Here is a 21284-nt window from a genome sequence, read left to right as displayed (position 1 = left end):
CTCGTCACCGCTTGTCCACCGCCTCTTAACAGCTTCAAATATGTAGCCAATGATACGCACACAACATCACAGATGATTTCAAGTCTACTCGTATCAAGAGACGAATCTTCTTCTTTGAGTCGCAGATGGACTGAGATCGTGACTATGGTATGCTCATCCCTACACTCCAACGCATGACGTTCAATTAACCGTTCAGCTAGACCGGACAACCTCGTACAGTGTGGCCCGACGGACTGGTCCGATACTGTTTCGAAGACGAGAGCGCCCGAAATAACTTCAAGGACGACATCGACGCAGCCTGGAAACTATGGGTGGACAAGATCGGTGAACCCGGTTGCCCAAGTGGTCACATACTTCAGTTCAGGGAGTACAGGGTCAAGGAAGGGGTATGGCCTTACTGCTACAACAAACGCGAAAAGGACGATGACCCCTGGGTCTGGAACAAGCACGTCAAGAATGACATTGCCGTTATCGCGGAGTCCAAAGATACCGAGACTCAAGCTTCTTCGGTCACAGGCTACATACCAAAAGACTGGAGTGACGAGCAAGGGCGACACGGCATCCATCTCGGTCTGTCATTCAAGCAAAAGTACCCGCCAGATTACTGGATCACAACCGTCGCCCACGAACTAGGCCACTTATTCGGCTTCTGGCACGAGCACCAACGCGAAGACCGCAACGACTACGTCCACTTCGACTGTTCCAAACTGCGGGGTTACGCAGCTGCGAAAGCGAAAATTGATGCGGCGAAAGAACATACCATGGAACAAGTCTGCGCCGACTACCGTCTAGCTCTCCAATACGACTTCCCCGCTGTCCAAGACTACGATACCATTGACCATATCGCGCCTCTCCGCGAGGGTGGTATTGAGTTACCATTGTACATCAACAGTGACCTAGAGTTTGACGACGAATCTATCATGTTGTATACCTCTTCGGAATTCGCGAATGACGGAGCCAATACAGACGACGTCCTACAAGTCCCATTAGCATTCTGGAAACACCGCGGTATAGGCTTCGATCCACCAAACCCAATCACAAAAGAAGACCTAGAAATCATCGACGTGAGATGGAAAGTAAGTGACGGAGATGCAGACGGCGTCCGCCATCTCTACCCTTATGTCGACTCGGACGAAGGAATGGAGAAGAGAAAGAGAGATCAGCCTGACCGCCGGACTTGGATAGAGTGGACATCCGAATTCAATAGCATGGTATAACTGATCTGATACCAAGGTAGAAGTATTATGTATTACAAAGATATGTAAACGGCGATACGTTCGTTCGATCAACGAACAGCGCCGTATCCGTGAGATAGAGGAAGAGCAAGATCTTGAGTGGGGTATATAGCGAACCGAATGAATCCAACCGGCCCAGTACGTCGCCGCGCAAGATCGTCCAGTCCATCGTCGTGTGCCGTTAACGCCAGAGATCCAAAGTCCATAATCCAAAAAGGCGCGTAGTCCTACATATCGTACATAATGTTACAGCATATTACAACAGGTTTGCGAGCCAACCGGGGGCTCGTGAATGGATCCAAAAAAGAACGCCTCGCTGGAAAAATAGTCCCGGATCCCGCAGTAGTGGTGGTGGTGTTACATATATTACAGATGACATGTTCTCGTAAAACACATCTCAGTCGCGTCGGTCGGTGAAGTCAACGCATGCAGCTCCTCTCTTCGTCGCACATCTAGAAGAAGCCCTTGCTCTTCCCAGATCCAAGTTTGGGGCTCATGGGTCCAAAGAGCTTCATGTCGGTGTTCATCTTCTTAACAAACACCAAATATGCCTCTAGCGCCTCATCTTGCGTCTTGAAAGTCTTATCGCGATTCATCCACATCTTCAAGTATTTATCCGCACCAACATCTTTCAGCGCTGCGTACCAGCCGCCAGAAGAGCGCTGACGCAGCGAGATCGCTAGGTTCTTGCCTTTGAGACCCGTCACGTTGGATGCTTCGCGGAGACAGGCGGCGCGTAGATCGCTGTATTCGTCGTCTTCGAGGGAAGAGGAAGAGGACGTTCGCTCCATCTTTGGTCGCGACGAGGAGGTGCGAGCATCAAGCTTAGGGCGCGAGGCTTCTTTAGGTTTGGGCGCGGGTTTCGACTCGGTCTTCTTGCGTGACGGGGTGGAGGGCTTGGGTTCTGGAGCTTTCTTTGGTGGCGCGGCGGCTTTGGGTGTCGGTGGTGTCTTCGGTCGCGAACTTGACTTCTTCTCCGATTTAGACGACTTCTCGGCCTTTTCAGATTTCGATTTTTCTGACTTTTCGTTCTTTGAAGACTTCTCTGGCTTTGACGCGGAAGGTGTGCTGGTTTTTGACGGCGCGGATGGTTTCGATGCGGTAGTTGTCTTGGAGGACTTCGACTTCGACGGCGTTGACGGTGTGGGCTTCTCTGGTGGCGATGTTCTCGCTTTGAACGAATCGAAAGGACTTGGCCATGCGCCTATGGCTTTTGGTGTTTCCTCGACCACTGGCGCATCTTTCTTTGACCTCGAAGTTTTCGCAGGCGTCTTTGGTTCTGGGGCCGCCTTAGTCGCAGCAGACGCCTTGAGTGGCGCGCCTCTCCTTCCCGTCGCGACCGGAGGCGGAGGAGCAGCATCAGGAACCGCAGCCTCTCCAAAAAGCTGCCGTGCTCTATCCTTCACACTGGGAAACATCGCGTGTTTGGATCTGGGGTGGTATAACTCGGGCCGACTATACTGCTGGTAGAATACAAAGTGCTAGACGCGCGATTACGATTAAGAGGTACTACAAATACACAATAACAGCGGGCGTCAAGACTATGCGAAATGGGAGAAGTAAACAAGATGCGTGAAGACATGGAAACATAACTGGGGACCTCGGGATGGCATACGGATTATTCTGGTGCCTAGTTGTGCAACCATGACACGCCCCCATGCCGCATCGGCCAGCATGCGAACAGGCGTTCACATCCAAATTCTGCGTAAATGAGCTAGCGGCCGCTTCTAGAACGCCTGAGAGCATCTCGGAATGCGGGTGGCAAGCGGGTCCCGCGGTTGTTGTTTTCAACGTTATCGATTGAGCATGCTGGACGCGACTCCTGCCATGCGCGCCCAACGTGACCTCAGCGATGTCTCTCGACTTGATCAGCTTGAAGGCCCATCTGACAGCTGGAAAAGAGATCGTTTCATCGTAAAATGGTGTACATTGCGATGACCGTTAGGGGCAGTAACGTTACGAGCCACAGTGGCCCCTTTTCCGGAGAACCGGGCTGTGCGGGAAATTGGAACGGGGACGAAGGACGGCGCGGCAAACACCTTCCGGATGAGAACAATGGCCACAACGCTGCGCAAATGGTGTTGGAGGAAACAGTTGCATCGTTGTCAGACGTTCGTGATGGAGATGAGATGATTTGCGATAAGGTGAGTTATCTTGGGCTGCATTGTGCATGCTGCACGTCAGTCAACGTGCAGCGAAACGGGTTCGGGATGTGGTATAGCGGGCTCCACCCCTTTAGCGCACCCTATTTTGAGCCACGTCTCTCATCTCATCCCAGATACCCCATATCTGTCCTTCGCTTACCCAGCCGTTCGCGCATCCCTAGGGATGCCTTGACATCCTGCTGAACCAGTCGCTTGGGATCTCAAACTCTGGAATTCCTGTATCACAATGGTAGCTCCAAGGTTGTCTATTGTTTGTCTGTGATTATTCCAGCGCTTCCATGACACCCGGATCACTCCCAGCTCCCCGGAAACTTTACCAGTCCCAACCGTTCTGCTTTTCAGCCGTTACTATGGCGTCCCCTCCAGAATACCATTGTTATGGCCCCCCAGGTACTGGCCAACGACCCGATCAGCAGCTCCAATAGACCGAAGCGAGTAAACCGTACGTAAAACACATAAAAAGGCTAAGCATATGGCCCAACAATTTCCTGTGTTTTGGCCCAAACCTTGTCCTGGGCGCCGCTCGCCCTCAATCTCGCCAGCGGCTTCTCATTCAGCGTCGTCTCACAAGTATGCCATATCAGGAACAAGCCTCCGTCTTTCTGTCCTACCGTGTTCTTCCCTTCCTCAATACCTTCCCTCAACGGCACACCCTTCCCTCCAAAAGCCGCACTGGTGATTTGGTACACATACCTCGCACCGGCCTCCTCTTCCCTATACGTCATAAGCCTAATAACCGGATCCATGAACATCCAAGCCGCCCACGAACCCCAAGACCCTTCCTTGAACCCGCGGAACAGATTTCCCGTCCGCACACTCCCTGGAGCCGCGTGTATGAAGACGATATTCTTGTTCTCTGGTATCGCCGCGAGGCGTTCGAGTGAAAGTGTGGCCATGTTGATCATATGTATCATCGTAGTCATGCCTCCGAAGGCGCCTGGCGCTTCGAGTAGTAAATCATCTGGTTTGAAGAACCAGTCGGTTTCCATTCCGCCCGCACGCACGCTTATTACGCGTGCGCGATCCGAAGCGCGGAGGAGGGGAAGGAGGTTTTGCGTAAAGCAGAATCGCGCGTAGAATTCTAGTACCTGGCTGATATCTAGGCCTTCGGATGTAGCTGGGAATGTAAGTTTTTGATGAAGCGCAGTTTGACATAATTAAGGTGGAATAGACTTACTCTCTCGTCCAAAAAATGGTACGTATCCGGTTGTCAGGAAGAGCAAATCGATGCTGGTTTCGAGCTTCTTGATTTGGTCGCATATGCGCTTTACTTCTGACAGCAGCGTGACCTGACCTTCTACCCATACGATATTCGCATTCGGATTCGTCGTATGTAGCTCTTCGATGAAAGGTTGGAACGCCGCCTTGCTCTCTTTCCTTCCAACGACATAGGCTTTGAAATTTGTTCCAAGTTTCGCTACCGCTCCCAGCGTGATTTTTCCTATTCCTGAAGTCCCGCCGACAAACACTGCAATTCGGGGTGCTGTCTCTTCGTCGATTTGCGCATTACTTTCCTTGATCTTGGTAAGGTGCACCATATTGCCGTCTGCGATGGTTGTTTGTGAGAACCGTGGATCTGGATTGCGTGGGTTGATATGGTGGATGCGCGCTGTGCAAGGGTTGAGAGTACTTGAATGCGCAGGCGCAGTTACCTAGCTGCGCCTCGTGGACGAATTGCGCACGGCAACAACGACCGGATGATTTCGAAAACCTCCGCGCAGCATTTTGTGGCAGTGACTGCATATGCGCCAAGTGTTTGTGATACCTTCCGAGGTCATTTGCGGTCGACAGCTTCGCAAAATCATTCGAGTTCGCCGCTATCTGCTGTATTTCACAACGCCTCCCAACACGAGCGCTAAGTATAATGAAAGGACGGTATGTGAAATGCTAATCTGTTTGTATAAAATATACATGTTTCCTGTCATGCTCCTATACCCATAACGCCTGTAGACTCTTGTCCATCTAAATTCACGCCTGCGCGCTGACAGGCTTGATGCCCACCTCGGTCATCTTCGTCTTCTCCACTTCCTCCACCGGGCTATCCGCCCTCTCTACAACATCAGTCAGACCCATGTACTTCAAGCTCGCCGTCCAACCTAGATCATCGCCGAAGTAATTCTTCATGACCTCAACACCATACTTGATGCCGTTCTTCGGGTCGTATGTCAGACATTGCTTGCCAACTGCTAGACCAATGACTGCATCCCATGCTGGCAGCTCTGTTTGGGTGTATTGTTCGGTTGAAGGAGCAAGTTCTGAGTTTAGGATGGCGGAGTAGATGTTCTGTGCAGCGGCTTGACCCATGACTGTTGCGCTGCCTGCGCGCTTGATACCGGTCCAGGCGATTACATCGCCGACGCCGAAGTGCGATGATGCGTTTGGAATGTTGTCCTTGAACATCAGAGATTGGTGGACCATGATCTCCTTGTCCTCGTTCAGGCACTCAGTAGGCAGGACACCCGTGGTTGGTGTTCCCTTCTTTGTCGAGTCAATGACGAAATCGGCTGTGATTGTGTCGTTGTTTGCGAGTGTGACTGTGAACTGGCCATTCGGTTGTTCCGTGATGGATGCGCGGCTACCCAAGACCAGCTTGACGCCTTCTTCTTCGAGCAGGATCTTTGCACGCTCCTTAACGTCTGCTGGTAGTGGCTCCGAAGACAGTACTTCACTCCGTGAGTGCACGAGTGTGACGTCGATCTCAGGGTAGTAGCTCTTGATCTCAGCAGCGAATTCGACACCGACGGCACCAGCGCCGATGACTACAACTTTTCTTCCTTCGCACTTCGATGGGTCGCCACCAGTGATCTTCTCAATGAAGGCCTTTGAATCTCTTTGGTACTCTTCGAAGCTTCCGGACTTCGGCACAGCAGGGAACGGTCGCTTCAGGCCAGTGGCCATGACTAGGTAGTCATATGATTGGTGTTGCGTCTTGCCATTGCGATCGCACCACTCTGCAACCTTGGCCTCAGGGTTGATGTTCTTCACACTTCCATGCTTGAAGTGCAGATTTGGGTGCTTCAGCTCATTTAGATGGCTATACCTCTTCCACATATGGGTTGTGTACTTTGGTGTAACATGGGCGAGCGGTGCGCCAACCGAGTGGACTGCAAGACACAAGCATTAGCTAGACTTCCTCTAACGCAGGGTGACAAGGTGGGGCAGTGAAGATGCTGAGCCTCGGCTAGTGGGGTAGAGTGACGCACAATAACCATCGCGCTCATCGATGACAGTAATTTCAACCCCTCTGTTACTCCGTGCACCCTTGAAGTCAGGGCCTGGGTAGACACTCTGTCGGGCCTTTCCTTGTGAGAGTTCCAGGAGGTTGACGACAGTAGAGATGCCTCCATACGCGCAGCCGACAACGAGTACGCGGTTGGGATTTGATAGGCTGAGGTTGCCCAGTGTGTCAGTAACGCCTTGGAGCCTCATTGTGAATATTTGATCTGATAAAGGAGGGGTCGTGGGGGTGTAGGAGTGTTGGCAGGGCGGGATGAGAGAAAGATGATCTGATTAGATTAGAAGTGCAGGTGGCAGAACGCCCACTTCTATATGCCGGCAGCGCACCACACATACACCACACCGACATCGGAAATCAGCTAACTATCGTCGCGCCAGTAACTAAGCTATCCGCAAGTACACGAGCGATCCACCATCGTCGCGGATATGGTGGTCGGTTTGCGATTGGTAGATGAGAGAGCATCTTATCAGATCCGAGTATTATCCGGTGCAAATTTTATCTGATGCCCCACTCCAACTGCATCTGCCCATCCTTCGTGTCTTGCCAAGGTGAGCAATCAAGGACCTGACTACGCAACGGTGTTCAATGACAGCCTGGTTTCGGCTGCAGCTACCGGAAGGTCGCGTATTTGACCACTTTTCGACTATATCTCCACATCAGGCCTCCGCTGGTGGACACACATGTGCGGAGACCAAGGCCGCCGGTGACAGTCACGGTTCACAACGTTACAATGAGTTCGTATCAACGAGGAATGAAATACGCGTCCGACCTAGACCAGGGCTTACCCTTGGCTCAGGCTGGTCATTGAATGTCACTTTAGTGCACGGTTTGAAAGCGATAGCTTTGCTGAATGAGGTCGTATCATGGATGCACGATCGTTCGCGGCACGTGCCAATTAGATCAAGTGAAGGGGAGAAAAAGTCTATATTCAATCTTCATCTTCATCGTCAGATCTATTAACATCAAACCCAAGTAGCTCATCGCCCTCTCCCTCATTTTCCTCATCCCTAACCTCTATATCACGTATCTGTCATTCGCCCTTGAATCCATCCACAAGCACAACTGGGCCCTTATACTGCTTGCGTCCGCGGATAGCATAGTCAATACCACTCAGAACAGCCACACCAACAAACATAACAACAGCCCAGTTGAAGTACGCCAAAGGTACAGGCGTAGACTCAGGCCAGAAGCACCAGAAGAAGGCGTGGGAAGAGTAGAGAACGCCACCGATGTTGATGGGTACGCCCCATTTGCCGAGGGACCAGCGGCAGTTGGGGAGGAGTTCGGGGTGGCGGATGCGGCGGTAGAGGACGGCGCCGATGGAGAACATGTATGTTATCATGAGAGCTACGACGTTGAGGGAGATGACTGTAGTGCGTTAGCTGACATTGTACAAATGTGCGGATGGAAAGGAAGAAACATACTAGCGTTGAAAGCAGTATCCGAGCCAATGTTGATCAGACTCAGCGCAACCGTAATAAGACAGGTCACCGTCACAGCATTCGCCGGAATTTCCAACTTTGGATCGACATGGCCAATCCAGTTGCTGAAGGGAAGACCCTTGTCTCTAGCAAAAGCCCAGGTCTGGCGTGAAGTCGACAAGTTGAAAGTTAATGTGCCGGCGAAGATGAGCACCGTGGGAATGGCGTTGAGGGCTACGACACCACCAGAGTTGACGGCTTGGGCAAACACCCACATGTGCGGGTAGTCCTCAGCGAGTGCGGCGTCGACGTCGGTGATCATAAACATATAGCTGATTAGGAAGACTATTCCAAGGGAGCCGTTCATGAGGTACGCGCCGATCATGGCGCGGGGAACGGTTTTGCCGGCATCTTTGATCTCTTCGGCCATGTGGGCTGCGGAGTCGGAGCCTGTGATTGGATGTTAGCTTATGTTTTAACGATGACGCTTGGTAGAGATATAGACTTACAGATGCAAGCATAGATGGCTGACACCTGACCCACCATAAGAGCCAAGCCAGTTGAACTCCAGTTTCCGCCATTCTTGAACTGGGTGAAAGTCACTTCAGCAGTAGCCCGTGGCGACAGAACCCAGAAGACAATGATGATGGCCAAGAAACCGAATACGTGAACGACCAACATGACGTTCTGGAAAATAGGCATAGCCTTTGAGCCCCAGATATTCAGGACCCAGACCAAGAAGGTCACGGCAATGACCATGAGCGTTCCGTGCCAGCTGGTGGGCTCGTATTCTGGGTACATGACGATGACAGAGGCTTGGATTAGGGTGCCGACGAGGAAAGGTCCGGAAGCTGTACCGGCTTGCCATGATAGTGTTGACATCCAGCCGATGAAGTAGCTGAATGGCTTCTGGACGCTTGGAGGCGAAAATTCGGAGACCCAGTGGTACTGGCCACCAGCAGTCGGTGCCATCGATGCCATCTCTGCTAGCGACAGCATAACAGTGCTGAAGCCGAACCATGTCCAGACGAAACTCCAGATAAGACCTGCTGGGCCTCCATCGAGAAGGCCTTGGTATGTTGCACTACGATATTGTCAGTCCCTAGTCCACATCCATAGTACCAAGGTAACGTACGTCAAAAGCACCTCCCAAGTACCCTGCAAGATAACGGTAAACGCCAACGCAGACAACGGCCGATAATTTCTTTTCAGCTCTTGCACCTTGCCCATGCGCTCCATATCCGCGCGATCAGCCCTCGTGAAACCCCTCAGAGACTGGTGATACTCCTGACTCTCATCCCCATCCAACGACCGCGACGCATTCGCCCGCGACTCCAACGTCGCCTGCTTATCCATACTGCCAAGCGGCTGAGCCTCGTAAGCAGCCATAACCAGATGCGCGCCTTCAGATATGCAGGAACGCAGCGCCTCAATAAAAATGAGACCCAAGAAACAGGAACAGCAAACGCAAACGAACAAGCGAAAACGGTGCGATGGTAAGTAAGAAGAAGGGATTGCCCACACGGACACACGAAATGGCGTGCACATGCATGCTGGCGAGATGGGCTCGTCCAGCCGCTGCGAAATGCCTTGTCTGCCGCTTCCACGAAGAAGTGGGGTGCACTAGACCCAAACCCCCTTCACATACCCGGCATCTCTTCTTCTCGAGCGGAGCCAGGGTCCAATGGTGCAGATACACTCCGGTACACATGTCAACCAACAAGATCGTGGCGGTACACAGTGCGTGGCCCTCCGACTTGCCATGAATGGTTTGACGTCCTGTCCGCCCAGATGCCACTATCCCTGCCGCTAGCGCGACACCACGCGGCCCGCTTCCTTATATGGGGGTTTGCCGCGGCTGGGCCGTAGGCTATTGCTGCAGGAGTCGTACATTGATTACATGTAGTTGCATCTGCCGCAGGCTTGTGTAGGAAAAGATAATCCGCCGAGATGACACGCCCGTGAGAGGTGGAAACGTCTCTCTAGGGGAAGCGGAAAAATTCGTTCTGGACCTTCTCCAGCCTTACGAGGTTGAAGGAAGCCAGGGTGAACATCAGATTAGCGAATGCTGATCATGGTATGATTCGTAAGTCATGGTACGATTTGTAGATTTGTAGCGTTCTGTAACCGTATTGCTGCTTCGAACGGATATTACCTAGGAACTCTCAAATCAGTCATGCTGGTAGCCGAGCTCATCAAACCCGAGGGAACGGTAAACTTTCACAAGAATTTCTTGTCCCACCGTTCAGTAAACCGCTTTCTTCGCGCTAGCTACCTGAATGTCATTTCAACGTATGGCAGCATGCGGCTGTCATTCCGCCGGGCGCCGAGCCTTGTTGGCGTCAGCCACTGTAGCACATACAAGGACGAAGAGACCCTTATGCGTTAGGAGTACTTGGTCATGGCTCGCTTAGCATCAGACGCCATCTTCAACAAGATCTCCCGTGAACCCGTGTACATGGGTCGCATTCGGTCCTGATCAATAAGCGATGAGGTGAGGGAGGACGACGTGAAGGGAGTGACATGGGCGGTATAACGTCCGCGCGAGCTCTCATTGGGCTGGCTTTGTGCAAACCACAGGCGGTATAGGTACATGTCAGACGCAGGAGCAGCGGTACAGAACCCAAAGGGTCGCCCTCTGACAACTGCCGTGGAATCTGTCTGCCTGTCATCTTATGGCCGCCACTCTGTTGTACCTTTGTTCTTCAATTTTTCCCCTGATGCTCGATGGCTGGAGAGGTGATTCCTCCGCCGTACGTTATATCTGCGGATGACAAGCGCGGGCTCATTGTGGTGACTGGTGCAGCTGTTTTGGCCTTTGTCTGGTCTTGTTTTCTGATCCGGGTATGGTTGCGCCTGCAATCGAGAGAGTGGCGATCTGATGGTAAGTGCTCTAGAGTCGGTCTGTACTCAGAGTTGAGACGTTCTGCTGATGGCGTGTGTGCAGATTGGTGGCTCGCGATAGCAACATTGCTTGACACGGTACAATCAGGAATCATATTCCATCTCGTCAACCTAGGCCTAGGAGCCTCACAAGTCGGAGTACCGCTGCCGCAACTGCAGCAACTTGGAAATGTACGTGGTGTTTAAGTTTTGGCGATTCAGCGACCCTCTGGATCCGCGCGTGGGTGTCGGCTCCTTGCTTCCTTCTGGCGTTCGCGCAGGGCAGCCGCGACCGAGTGAACCGCCGAACATCTGGGGAAACCGCGTCTAACAACCAACAGGAAGGTTTCGCGTCGCAGATCATTTATATCTTCGTTATACTCGCCTCGAAGCTATCAGTACTTTCTCTGTACCTACGGCTATCGCCAGGCGGATCTCATCGCATAGCATCTTGGTCGCTCGTAGCACTGTCCTGTCTATGGGCACTGGTATCCGTCATCCTGATTGCTATACCATGCAACCCTGCGCAAACATATATAGACGCGGGCAACTGTACGAACAGGGTAAGTCGACTATCCTAGGCGACTAGGCGCATTCTTTTCCTCGATGAAATACATCCACATACTAACGCACCACCACAGTGGCCAAAATGGCTCAGCATAGGCACCTTCGACATCCTGACCGAACTCCTAATGTTCCTCGCCGCAGTCCACCTAATCTACTCCCTCCAAATGCGCCTTCTCGCCAAACTCCTCGTAATCCTCGCTTTCTCCGCCCGCCTTCCGGTGATCGCAATCGCCGGAATTCGACTCTACTACCTGGACCTACGACTTAGCGGGTCAAACTTCACTTTCGACTATGTAATCGCTACGCAATGGCAGATGGGTTACGCGATTATGTCGAGTACGATAACGGGAATGGGTCCGTTCTTGAAGCCGTTTGATAAGGAGTACGTGAGTAGTACGTATAAGCAGTATGGAGAGGGGCATAGTGGGAGTGGGAGTGGGGGGAGGTCGAGAATGGAAAGTGCGTTGACGACGCATTCGAGTGGGATGTTACCGCCATCGAGGAGGCAGATGATGGGTCACCATCAACATTATGGCCATCATAGGCGGTCGGCGGATAACATCTCGGAATCGTATCTCATGGATACGTTGCCCAGTCGGCGGGCGAGCAAGCAGTCCCTGGGAGATCAAGACGGCTCCCATGGTCTTGAATTGATGCAATCCAGTAGTCCGACAAGAGCGTCGCCGCCGGGGCATACTCACGGGTTTATGACGGCGGATGAGCATTTTCGTCCTACGCATATGTATCGTGGGCATGAAGCGGAAGTTTGGGTCGGAGAGAGGAGTTTGAGCATTACGAGGGAGGAGTTGGATAAGGCTGCGGAGTCTGGGGGGAATGGTTCCAAGTCTGGGACTAGGTTGGTGATTGGAAAGAAGAAGGAGTTTAAGATCGAAGTTGATCGGGCGAGCCGTATTGTGTAGGCCCTGTGCTGCATTGTTTGGGTGGATGGTTTGCTTCAAAATGAGTTTAAAATACCCCTCTGTAGTTTGCGTTGGTTCTGTGGGAAATTTGGCAGCGGAAAGAAGAGGAATACAGATATGACATTATGACATAGAAAGCCCTGTGGATTGAAGAATCTTATTAGCAACATGTCCGAAATTCCTGGAGAGTTGAAGATTGCCTGTATGTGCTGTGATGGTGAGAAAGAAGGACACAAGCGCGCATCTCAGCTGCATTGACGGTCTCCCTATTAGGTCCCCAGACTTCAGCTATTGCCGGTTCCATCACGGTGGATTGGTTCAACAGACATCAATAAGAACGCATTGTCAAAACTCCTGATTCCAATGGGGACCTATAATACAGCAAGCAAAACTAGCAGTCCTTGGCCATACGAGCTTTCCATCGTCCTGCCAAGTCAACGGTCAAGATGATATCCTGATACAATGCTTTTACGGTTCGTCCCATGCTTTCTATGCTTGTGCCCAACGATCGGGAATAGATGATAAGGAAATAAACACGGGTAATCGCAAACAGAGGTTGTGAGAAATGTTGGGGTCGCCGTAGTAGAGGGCCACCTCAACGTAGGGGGAATCGGTCGAATGTTGTAAAGGGTGCATCTGGGAAGATGTGTTTATGCGGAGAATCGACGCATAACCTTGGCGATGACTGGAGCTGTTAGATTGATACCGAACTAGGAGGTTCCGGTGTACGTACCGTGAAGAGCGACAACGCTGAAGATGAAGACAACGGACAGGGTCATGACTACGACGGGGTCGACCTTCAGACCGGGGGACTCATCGGTGTATAGCCCTGGAAATGGATGTTAGCCAATGTCCCACAGCTGTATCTCTGCCAACCGCCGCATGCCAAATCCGCTGCTAGCATAGCTGAGCAGCTCATTCTACTACACATCCTCCTCCTCTAACCAGCTCGGAGTGCACTTACTCAGCATAGTGCTTGAGCTGCCGCCAGCGCCGGCCGCCCTTGTGCTGCTTGGTCGCAGGTTCGCGGTCTTCTCGGCGCGGTCAGCCGCAGCTTTCCTGCGCATAACGGTCGCGGGGCCACCTGGGGGCTTTGGTGACGCAGGACGCGCGGTTGTTGAGCCCGTAGAGCCCGTGGCGGGGGAGGTAGCGCGTGCAGCAGACTATCGGCCATGTTAGCAATGATCTTGGTGTTCTGTGGTTTGGCTTGTGCATGAGGGTATTGTCGCAGGGCTTCTTGGATGAATCGAGAAACCATGACGTCTGAACGGATAGCAGACAGCTCGAGAAGTGACAGCACGCGACACCAGTCCAATAGTCTCTGAGACATGTCCTCATGCTCTTGCTCTCCTGTCGCATGCTCCGGAACGACAGCCAGGTGTCCTCGTGTGTCCAATGGCCGTCTATAGCGCCAAGGAAGGTGTTACTGACCATAATGTGTGTTTTTGACGGTGACCGGTGCGAGATGGACGGAGTGGTTGTGATGGAAGATGTTGTGCAAGCAGCTGGTGATAGTCGCTCGGCGGCTCTCAAAGGCCACGATTCTGGAGCTGGGGTTGCCGCGCCGCGCTAACCCTGACCTCGATTGCTTCGCTTAGAACGCCGCTAGTAAGGGTCACGTGTTAGCTCCTTCACCACGGCAGCGATTATTCCGAACGGGCAGGTACATAAACACAGCGGTGGTGTGAAAAATTTCACTGGAGACATCACGCAAAGCATGTTCACCAAAAGGATGGTTCGTCCCAAGCCACTTTTCCCATTAGACCGTTTGATATACCAGGCCAGATAGCGTCCCAATATCATCAGCGTAGGACCTAGCCCACTTTCGATGATGTAGATGCCCTCGACCAGATCCGAAAGCTAGCAACCGGTAATAGCAAGTCATCCTTAAGCAAACTCCCGCAAGCCCCGTAAACCGATGCCGACCCTTAACCTTGCCTAGCAAACACCCATGTAACCGCCCGTAAGAGGTATATTATCTTCAGCAGACCCAGAGATGTGGAACGTAGGCGAGCATGCTGCAAGTGCGCCGCCAAACCCACAGGAAATATTCGCCGACCACCAATTGACCGGCTCCACCCATGGTTGTATCTGAAAGACCGACACAGTATGCCCGAGACACCTGAAATGCAGTAACTCCGGAGGTGCATCCTATCTCCCTAATCAAAACTCCGTTTTCTAACCCCAAACAGACGCCTGCACTCCCTGGGTGGGGGTGTTGCTCCAGGGTCCGTTGTTCCAAATACCAACGCCCTTGTCAGTGACAGTAGAAGAAGGGTTCATAGAAGCAGATGTCGTCATGTTGTTCTGCTCGCTCGCGTTGTACGAGTTGTAGCCGAGAGGCGACGGCAGCGGTGAGTTTGCGCGCTTGCCCAGGGCGGCACCACCTGGCTGCTGCAGGTTCTGGTTCTGGGGACGAGTGCCGATGGGGGCGACACCAGAGCCATTGGCCTTCTGACCGGGCACGGGAGGAGAGCCTCCGGGTGACGAGTTGGAAGTGCGGTTCGCCTGCTGCGCATCGAAGAGGTTGAACGCGGGGTTCTGAGTACCGGACGGCGAAGAGGTGCTGTTGGCACGAGCATCCTGGGCACCACCAGTAACGTCCTTGTCGCGGGGAGGCATCTGGACGGAGCCCTCGCCGGACTGGGCCTGCATGCCGAAGGGGTCAAAGGCGAGCGGAGAGGGGCCACGGCCGGCAGCAGAAGTCTGAACGCGGACATCCTGGCTCGAGGTGGGGTTGCTGTTGTACAGGGTGGAGGTCTCGCCATACAAAGCACGGTGCTGGCGGGCGATGAGTTCGCGGCGCTCATCTTCATTCATGGCATTGGGGCTCATGGAGCGGTCCGACTTGGAGCCTGAGCCTGAAACGTCTGTATTACCCTAGTCAACCAACTGTCCTGCCTATTGTTGCCCAGATTCCGAGTCCTTACTTCTGTGGTATTGCTGCTCCTGATGATAGTTGCGCAGCTCACGCTCACGCTGAGCCGCCATCCGTCGCTTCGCCTGTGCCATCTGGTCCGCGTCGTTGGGTCGGGGCGCATAGCCGCGCTGGTTCTGGTAGAAGCCCTGGACATTGGTCGCCGAGTGGGAGCGGGAGCCGTCGTACTCGCTGACCGAGTGGTGGCGCTGGGGGCCGCCCATGCGCTGCTGCTCTGTGTCACATGTCAGTGGTGTGGAGGGGCATGCGTGGGCAGAAGTGTGTACCGAAGTCGGGGTATGGGCGGGGCGCGCCTCCCATCATGGGCATCGACTCGCGGCGGTTGGCGCCCATGGGGGTGGGAGGGAAGCCGGGGCCGAGGGGCTTGCCGCTCTTGCTGAGGTTCTCAATGGCGCGGTCGACCTCTGTGGTTACTGGTCAGCACTGCCTCGCCTATGCTTGCGACGGGGCCTGTCACTGCCATGTCGGGTCGCATTGGCTCTGACAGACCCCACCGCCGGAACTACGTACCCTCAAACTGCGAAGCAAAGGCATTGGCGACCTCGCTGTTGACTGTGGAGCTTGTGCCTACATCCATGTGAATCGCTGCACCTGCGCCGTTGAATCCCATGTGGCCGGTACCTGAGCGCGAGGGCGGTTGGGGCTGCTCCCATGACTGCTGGCGGCCGGGAGCGGGTGTGTTCCACGACGCGTCGTTGTAGTAGGACATGGCGGGCAAGAGGCAGTCCGGTGGCTTCGTGGGAGTCGGGGTAGTTGCGCAACGCCAAAGGGCTCGTGGGCGGGACTAGTCTAGATATTCTGAGTACACTGGTCAGTACGGTTGTTCTGGTCCAGCAATGGCACGCAGCAATTGGCGACTGAGGTTCGGCAACAAGAGGTTCGGCGGTCGGCGGCAGCCCGTGTTGACGATATGGGGGCGGGAAATGAGGTCGAGGCGGGCAGCGGAAAATTTTGGTGGAGAGCGGAGATGTTTTGGACATAGGGTCGTGCCGCGTACCGAAAAAAAGTGAACCGTGAACTCACCTTCACCGCGAAAAAGGAGCGACAGCTGTTCACCGGGCAGGCAGCAAGTGAGGCACCAGGAAAAGCACAACTGAGAGCGGGTAGGGGTCAGGGAGGGACTTCGGGAGATATCGCGGGAATGTGAGGACATGGCGAAAGGGGATGCTGGATTCCTCGCGCTAAGCAGGCCGAGCAACGACCTATCCACTTAATTCATCTCCGCTTCGACGACACGGGCCTCACCAGCTGCATGCAATTAGTTCGACATGCCTTCCATCCCGTCCTGGTCCAACCGCGTACTTCGTATGACGGACGCCGCAGCCTCGCGTTGGTGGCTGCCATTGTCCTGGAAGCCCAACTCTACGGCTCTTCAGCGGTCGGCGAAGTGGAAGAGCTGGCGGATGACGTCCGAGAGGGGCAGCTGCATGTCGTCGTCGAGGACTGCGGGATATGCAGTGCGAGCAGCGGGCGCGTTTAGCGAACCTGCAACCGTCGTTCGGGCTCTCACCACCCTATCTGTCGTCGGCTATTCGCAACAAAGCCCCGCGCGTCTCCTTTACACGTGGACCCTACCGCTCTGGCTTTGTCACGGCCCTGACATACACCGACTCAGGGTCTGCGTCCTCCCATAGACATCTACAGCTGCGTCGTGGCCTTCATCTGCGAACCTCGCGTTCGCAGTGCCCCGCCAGTGCGCCCGCGAGTGCAGCAATCCATGGCTGCCAGGCCGACGCATGCCACGCCGTGCTGCCAGCATGATCACTGCCCTCCACCATCACGCACCATGTGGAAGCGCTTGGGCTGTGATGCGGGGCAATCGGACGAGCAATGTGGGCTGCCTCCAATAAGCACCCACCAAAGACAGACATTCGTGAAAATATCGAATTGTGGCTTGCTTCTCCATCTGAGCACATGCACATCCATCAGAGAGATGATGCTCCTACCATCGGTGTGGTTGTCGCCTGAGTCCGTTTGGCTCAGAGAAGACCAAGATGGCCAACGTCGGTGCCGGCCTTGTTTCCAGATGAGGTTTAACAAAGTCAAGATAGCAACGCCATGCACGCCGAGCTTCGCATGCTGATATGCGACGTCAGTACCCATCCACGATGTGGGGGGTCGGAATGCGCTGCCGAGTCTCCAGATACACAAGTCTTTATACAAAGCCCGCCGACGCTCGAAAACACCTCACTGTATGCGCAATAACAAAATGGCACGTGCGTGAACCGACCAACACAGACAAGGGTACAACCCATTCGGCTAGGCCTGCGCTCCCGCATACCCCAGCTTCTGTAGTTCGCCAACTTCGCCTACACTCCGCCGTTGCGCTATAGCCTCCAAAAGTAAGCCTTGCACACGTCATCCTGAGGAATGTATTCTCCTTTCGCCTATCCGCTCAGTCACCCTGTCCGTTCCATTCCATCGTCATCACACATTTCGAGTCATCAAAATCCAACGCTCTTTCCCCTTTCATTTCTTGATATCACGCGCCTGCCACCGATCATGAGTCTAGGCATCACTCAAGCCATCAGCCACACCTCCGACATGACCACTCATCCTCCCTTGCAACATATACGCCCGATAAGCCCGTCACACATGATGAAGCGCAACGCCCACCTCACGCATGAATATGAGACACGGCTCTTGGAAAGAAGGCGAAATCATGGATCCCTTATTAGCAGCGAATTCACCCTTCGACGGACGGGCGCTGTTCGCCTTTACAGTCGGACGTGAAATGTCACAACGGTGGCTATACAGTGTGAATGACTCCACCGATATGGCTACGCAAATGGCCTCGCCTTGTGCGCGAGCGTACTGCATCGACCTCCTCCTGCGACTGTTTCCAATCCTCAGATCACGAAGATCCACAAAGCATCAACAGCCACCTCTGCCGAGCGTACAAGAAGACATCCCCGCGACACCAGCACAGCTCATCAACCTCCCGACTGAGCTCATCCTCGATATCGCAGACATTCTTCCGCATGATGCGATAGTCGCCCTAGGGCTCACACAACGACGAGTCAACAGCATAATATGGCTTAATCAGCGACGATGGCAAACTCCACGCCCACGATGTGTACAACGCGCCATTCAACGTCATCTAGCTCCACCGTCTTCGAAACCCACCCATCGATACTGTATCTTGTGCAGGGTTACATGCCCGATCGGTAGTTTCAAGTCATCGCTCAGTCCAGCCTGTCTGCCCATGGCGAGAGTCAACGTTCTGCACGACGTTATCGAACTACCACCAAACGTCTGTTTCTGCCATGTTGCAAGGTTCACGATGCATATCAAAACCGGGCCTGGAACCATTCTTCCGCCAAGAAACGCATGGGTTAGTCAAAGGATCAAGATATGCCTACACTGTGGAAAGACTAGTTGGGATTTGGACAAGTGCAATTTCGCATGCCCAACCTGTCTGACTGGGGAAGTAACGACGTACATCCGATATTTCACACCGCGTGAAGAGAAGCCAAAGTTCGTTTTCTGGAGGGAGACTCCCAGACCAGAGGAGCAGGGAGCAGGTCAACTTTGGGTTCGGGAGACTCACAAGGATGCGGTCGACACTGTGTCAGTCATCAACTTTCGCGTCCTGTCTGAGTAAGCCCCGAAGATGGAGGAGCAGGTTTGACGTTGAGCTTGAATCGCAATCCAACCAGTCTGGGAAGCTACACTTCATGCGCGAGCTGGTCTCGCGATTTGCGCCAATTTTGTTTATACTCTTTAATTCATAAGTCATTTAGAACCCCGTCTTTTCATCAAACATAAAATCGTCCCTCCGCACAAGGTCAGCCTTTTCCACGTCCCCCTCGCCACTCCTATCCTGACCACCTAACTCCTGCCCCCACGCCCTCACACTGCACAGTGCCCACCACTGCGCGCCCATCAGACTTAAACCCAGTCCCGCAATCGCAAACTTGACAACAACAAAAGTCATCGAGCACTTCTCCAACCACTCGTCGTCCCATCCAAACCCCGCATCGATATCGCGACACAACAACGACCCATCAACGGCATAGCTCGGAATAACCGGATTGAGTAACCGGAAGTCGAAGGGCAGAATCAGGTTTACGAGCGCGATGGTGACGAAGGAGAGGGTGATGGCGTGGACGATGGTGTAAGCTGACACTAGCCGCGGTAACAACTAGAAACGGGGCGTTAGCACATTTCCGCCTCGTCTTACTAATTGTCTTGAACATGTCTTGGATGTTGCTTTCCTCCGCGCGAACCCGGACCCATCCAAGACCCGCCAGTCGCACGAATCGCGGGGACAAAGAAAGTGGCTTGCTTGCTTACCCGTATAGCGCCCACGAGGCCTAATATGCTTGCGCTGCCGGCGATGGCATTGTATGTGATGGAGAAAACGGCGCGGTTGGGATCTGAGCCTGGGAGGAGGAAGGAGAGGGCGAGGAGCGTGTGTGTGCAGAGTGTAAGGGAAGGGAGCACGACGGCTAGGAATCTGTGGGAGAGCAAAGTCAGCATTTGCTGCATGGCGCAAGCTTCGCGCGTTTTCGAACATACCTCATCTGCTTTTGCTCGACCGATAATGTCATGTTTCCCGTTTGGTCCAGGCCAGGGAATTGAGAATGGGATTCAGGTATGACGGTGTGGATGTGGATGCGGATGCGGATGCGCCTTGATCAGGACTCAAAGTAACAATGCGCAGCGCTGCGTTGCGTTTCGTTTCGTTCGGGCGTGATGCGCGTAAAACGTTCGTATAAAAAGCAGATTCAAATCAAATACGTCAGACAGACTCCGGGGGTGGGTATCAAACAGCAGATCAGTACCGGCGCGTCGGAATTCAGGATCAGGAAGGAGCAGAAGCAAAAGCGAAGGATCCGGCACAGCTTTCTTGTATGTATCTCGTAGTCTTTCGCGGGTTAACTAGCTAGCAGGTAGCTAGTAAGTAGTACAATCGTAATCGCAATATTCGCAAGCCGGTTGCCGGAGAGAGTCAAAGTCAAGAGAGAAAACGTGGTGGTCGCGTGCAGTAGTCAAGTAAAGTAAATAGCCAACGACCTCGGAAGCTTGATGTCAGTTTTGCCTGAGTTGGCCGATAGAAAGAGCCTCTGGATTGTTAATCGGTCCTGCGTTTCGGTGTTCCGATGCAAAAGATTTAACTTTGTCGTGACCTAGTACACATGGCATGAGCTTTTTTTCGGACTAGCTCCGGGATCCGCGGATGCAGGATGCACTATCAGGTGCCCTGCGATGTGCGGCGGACGACTCGGAGTGATGTCACGGGTTGAGGATCTTTCTGGTCCGGGTCGCTATAATGCGCACGCGCGTTTTAATTACTTCGTGAAACTGATGCGCAAGCTGAGTTGCTTTCACGCAACCTTCTACTTCACGTTCACGCGCAGATTTCACCTCTAAAGTTCAAATGCGCCATCAACAACACGCATCACACAAACAGGTCTAGCCTTAGTCTCTTAGTCCTTGCCATGTGTGGTTTATGTGCCAATGCCAATGCGGATCATGCGGCAAGCGGTTGTTCCAGTGGAGCACCTTCCGGAGCTTAGCGGAAACAAGAACCTCGAAGACCTAGAATCGCAAGCGCGTCATTCCGTGCCTCCAGGTCCAAACGTTATCTATGTCTTTCTTGGATATGCCGCGCTTGTACGGCTGTCGGCAGGTGTCTTTTGCCTAGGTATGCGCTGCCCCGCAACTGAGGGCGTAGTGCATATTCATGGCTGATGGAGTTTTCATGATGGGATTGTTGGATGCGCATTCTCGCATACCCATCACACATCTCCCGAGTCTGCATTCTCGACAGAAAGACCCGGATGCCCACGCTTCCTTATTCCGTGACCAATCACCCAACATCCCATCTCTCACACTGGTCGCTCAGACAGAAGATCTTGAATATGAAAACTAACGACACCCTGTCCGATGCACAACCAGCACAGCAAAGCCA

The 21284-nt window shown here is 53.4% G+C and overlaps 9 protein-coding genes across 9 annotated transcripts; 2 read left to right on the top strand and 7 right to left on the bottom strand.

Annotated features, from left to right (window-relative positions):
- Window positions 1–72: 72 nt before the first annotated feature.
- On the top strand, window positions 73–1217 carry J4E86_007339 (uncharacterized protein; the record flags this gene model as incomplete). Its single annotated transcript, XM_051447860.1, has 2 exons — window positions 73–147; window positions 201–1217. 2 exons carry the CDS (start codon window positions 73–75, stop codon window positions 1215–1217), a joined length of 1092 nt encoding a protein of 363 aa, XP_051300798.1.
- A 470-nt stretch (window positions 1218–1687) lies between these two features.
- Window positions 1688–2435, bottom strand: J4E86_007338 (uncharacterized protein; the record flags this gene model as incomplete). The annotated part of the gene is given in 2 exon segments (XM_051447859.1): window positions 1688–2257; window positions 2277–2435. The coding sequence occupies 2 exon segments, from the start codon at window positions 2433–2435 to the stop codon at window positions 1688–1690; spliced, it is 729 nt and encodes a 242-aa protein (XP_051300797.1).
- Window positions 2436–3864: 1429 nt separating this feature from the next.
- On the bottom strand, window positions 3865–4938 carry J4E86_007337 (uncharacterized protein; the record flags this gene model as incomplete). The annotated part of the gene is made up of 2 exons (XM_051447858.1): window positions 3865–4517; window positions 4578–4938. The coding sequence occupies 2 exons, from the start codon at window positions 4936–4938 to the stop codon at window positions 3865–3867; spliced, it is 1014 nt and encodes a 337-aa protein (XP_051300796.1).
- A 430-nt stretch (window positions 4939–5368) lies between these two features.
- J4E86_007336 (uncharacterized protein) lies at window positions 5369–6829 on the bottom strand (the record flags this gene model as incomplete). The annotated part of the gene is made up of 2 exons (XM_051447857.1): window positions 5369–6504; window positions 6604–6829. 2 exons carry the CDS (start codon window positions 6827–6829, stop codon window positions 5369–5371), a joined length of 1362 nt encoding a protein of 453 aa, XP_051300795.1.
- Window positions 6830–7668: 839 nt separating this feature from the next.
- On the bottom strand, window positions 7669–9448 carry J4E86_007335 (uncharacterized protein; the record flags this gene model as incomplete). The annotated part of the gene is made up of 4 exons (XM_051447856.1): window positions 7669–8006; window positions 8063–8509; window positions 8569–9143; window positions 9195–9448. The coding sequence occupies 4 exons, from the start codon at window positions 9446–9448 to the stop codon at window positions 7669–7671; spliced, it is 1614 nt and encodes a 537-aa protein (XP_051300794.1).
- Window positions 9449–11456: 2008 nt separating this feature from the next.
- Window positions 11457–12053, top strand: J4E86_007334 (uncharacterized protein; the record flags this gene model as incomplete). The annotated part of the gene is made up of 3 exons (XM_051447855.1): window positions 11457–11505; window positions 11606–11895; window positions 11934–12053. 3 exons carry the CDS (start codon window positions 11457–11459, stop codon window positions 12051–12053), a joined length of 459 nt encoding a protein of 152 aa, XP_051300793.1.
- Window positions 12054–13079: 1026 nt separating this feature from the next.
- Window positions 13080–13496, bottom strand: SBH1 (Arf guanine nucleotide exchange factor sbh1; the record flags this gene model as incomplete). The annotated part of the gene is made up of 3 exons (XM_051447854.1): window positions 13080–13114; window positions 13163–13258; window positions 13394–13496. The coding sequence occupies 3 exons, from the start codon at window positions 13494–13496 to the stop codon at window positions 13080–13082; spliced, it is 234 nt and encodes a 77-aa protein (XP_051300792.1).
- Window positions 13497–14607: 1111 nt separating this feature from the next.
- J4E86_007332 (uncharacterized protein) lies at window positions 14608–16076 on the bottom strand (the record flags this gene model as incomplete). The annotated part of the gene is made up of 4 exons (XM_051447853.1): window positions 14608–15290; window positions 15360–15581; window positions 15634–15771; window positions 15878–16076. The coding sequence occupies 4 exons, from the start codon at window positions 16074–16076 to the stop codon at window positions 14608–14610; spliced, it is 1242 nt and encodes a 413-aa protein (XP_051300791.1).
- A 3030-nt stretch (window positions 16077–19106) lies between these two features.
- On the bottom strand, window positions 19107–19920 carry J4E86_007331 (uncharacterized protein; the record flags this gene model as incomplete). The annotated part of the gene is made up of 3 exons (XM_051447852.1): window positions 19107–19511; window positions 19664–19826; window positions 19889–19920. The coding sequence occupies 3 exons, from the start codon at window positions 19918–19920 to the stop codon at window positions 19107–19109; spliced, it is 600 nt and encodes a 199-aa protein (XP_051300790.1).
- Between the last annotated feature and the right edge of the window lie 1364 nt (window positions 19921–21284).

This window comes from Alternaria arbusti (assembly GCF_024043155.1).
Source record: "Alternaria arbusti strain BMP 1465 chromosome Unknown scaffold_10, whole genome shotgun sequence".
Classification (NCBI taxonomy): domain Eukaryota; kingdom Fungi; phylum Ascomycota; class Dothideomycetes; order Pleosporales; family Pleosporaceae; genus Alternaria; species Alternaria arbusti.
Note: the sequence above shows the minus strand (reverse complement) of the source record. Positions and strands in the feature narration are given on the sequence as shown.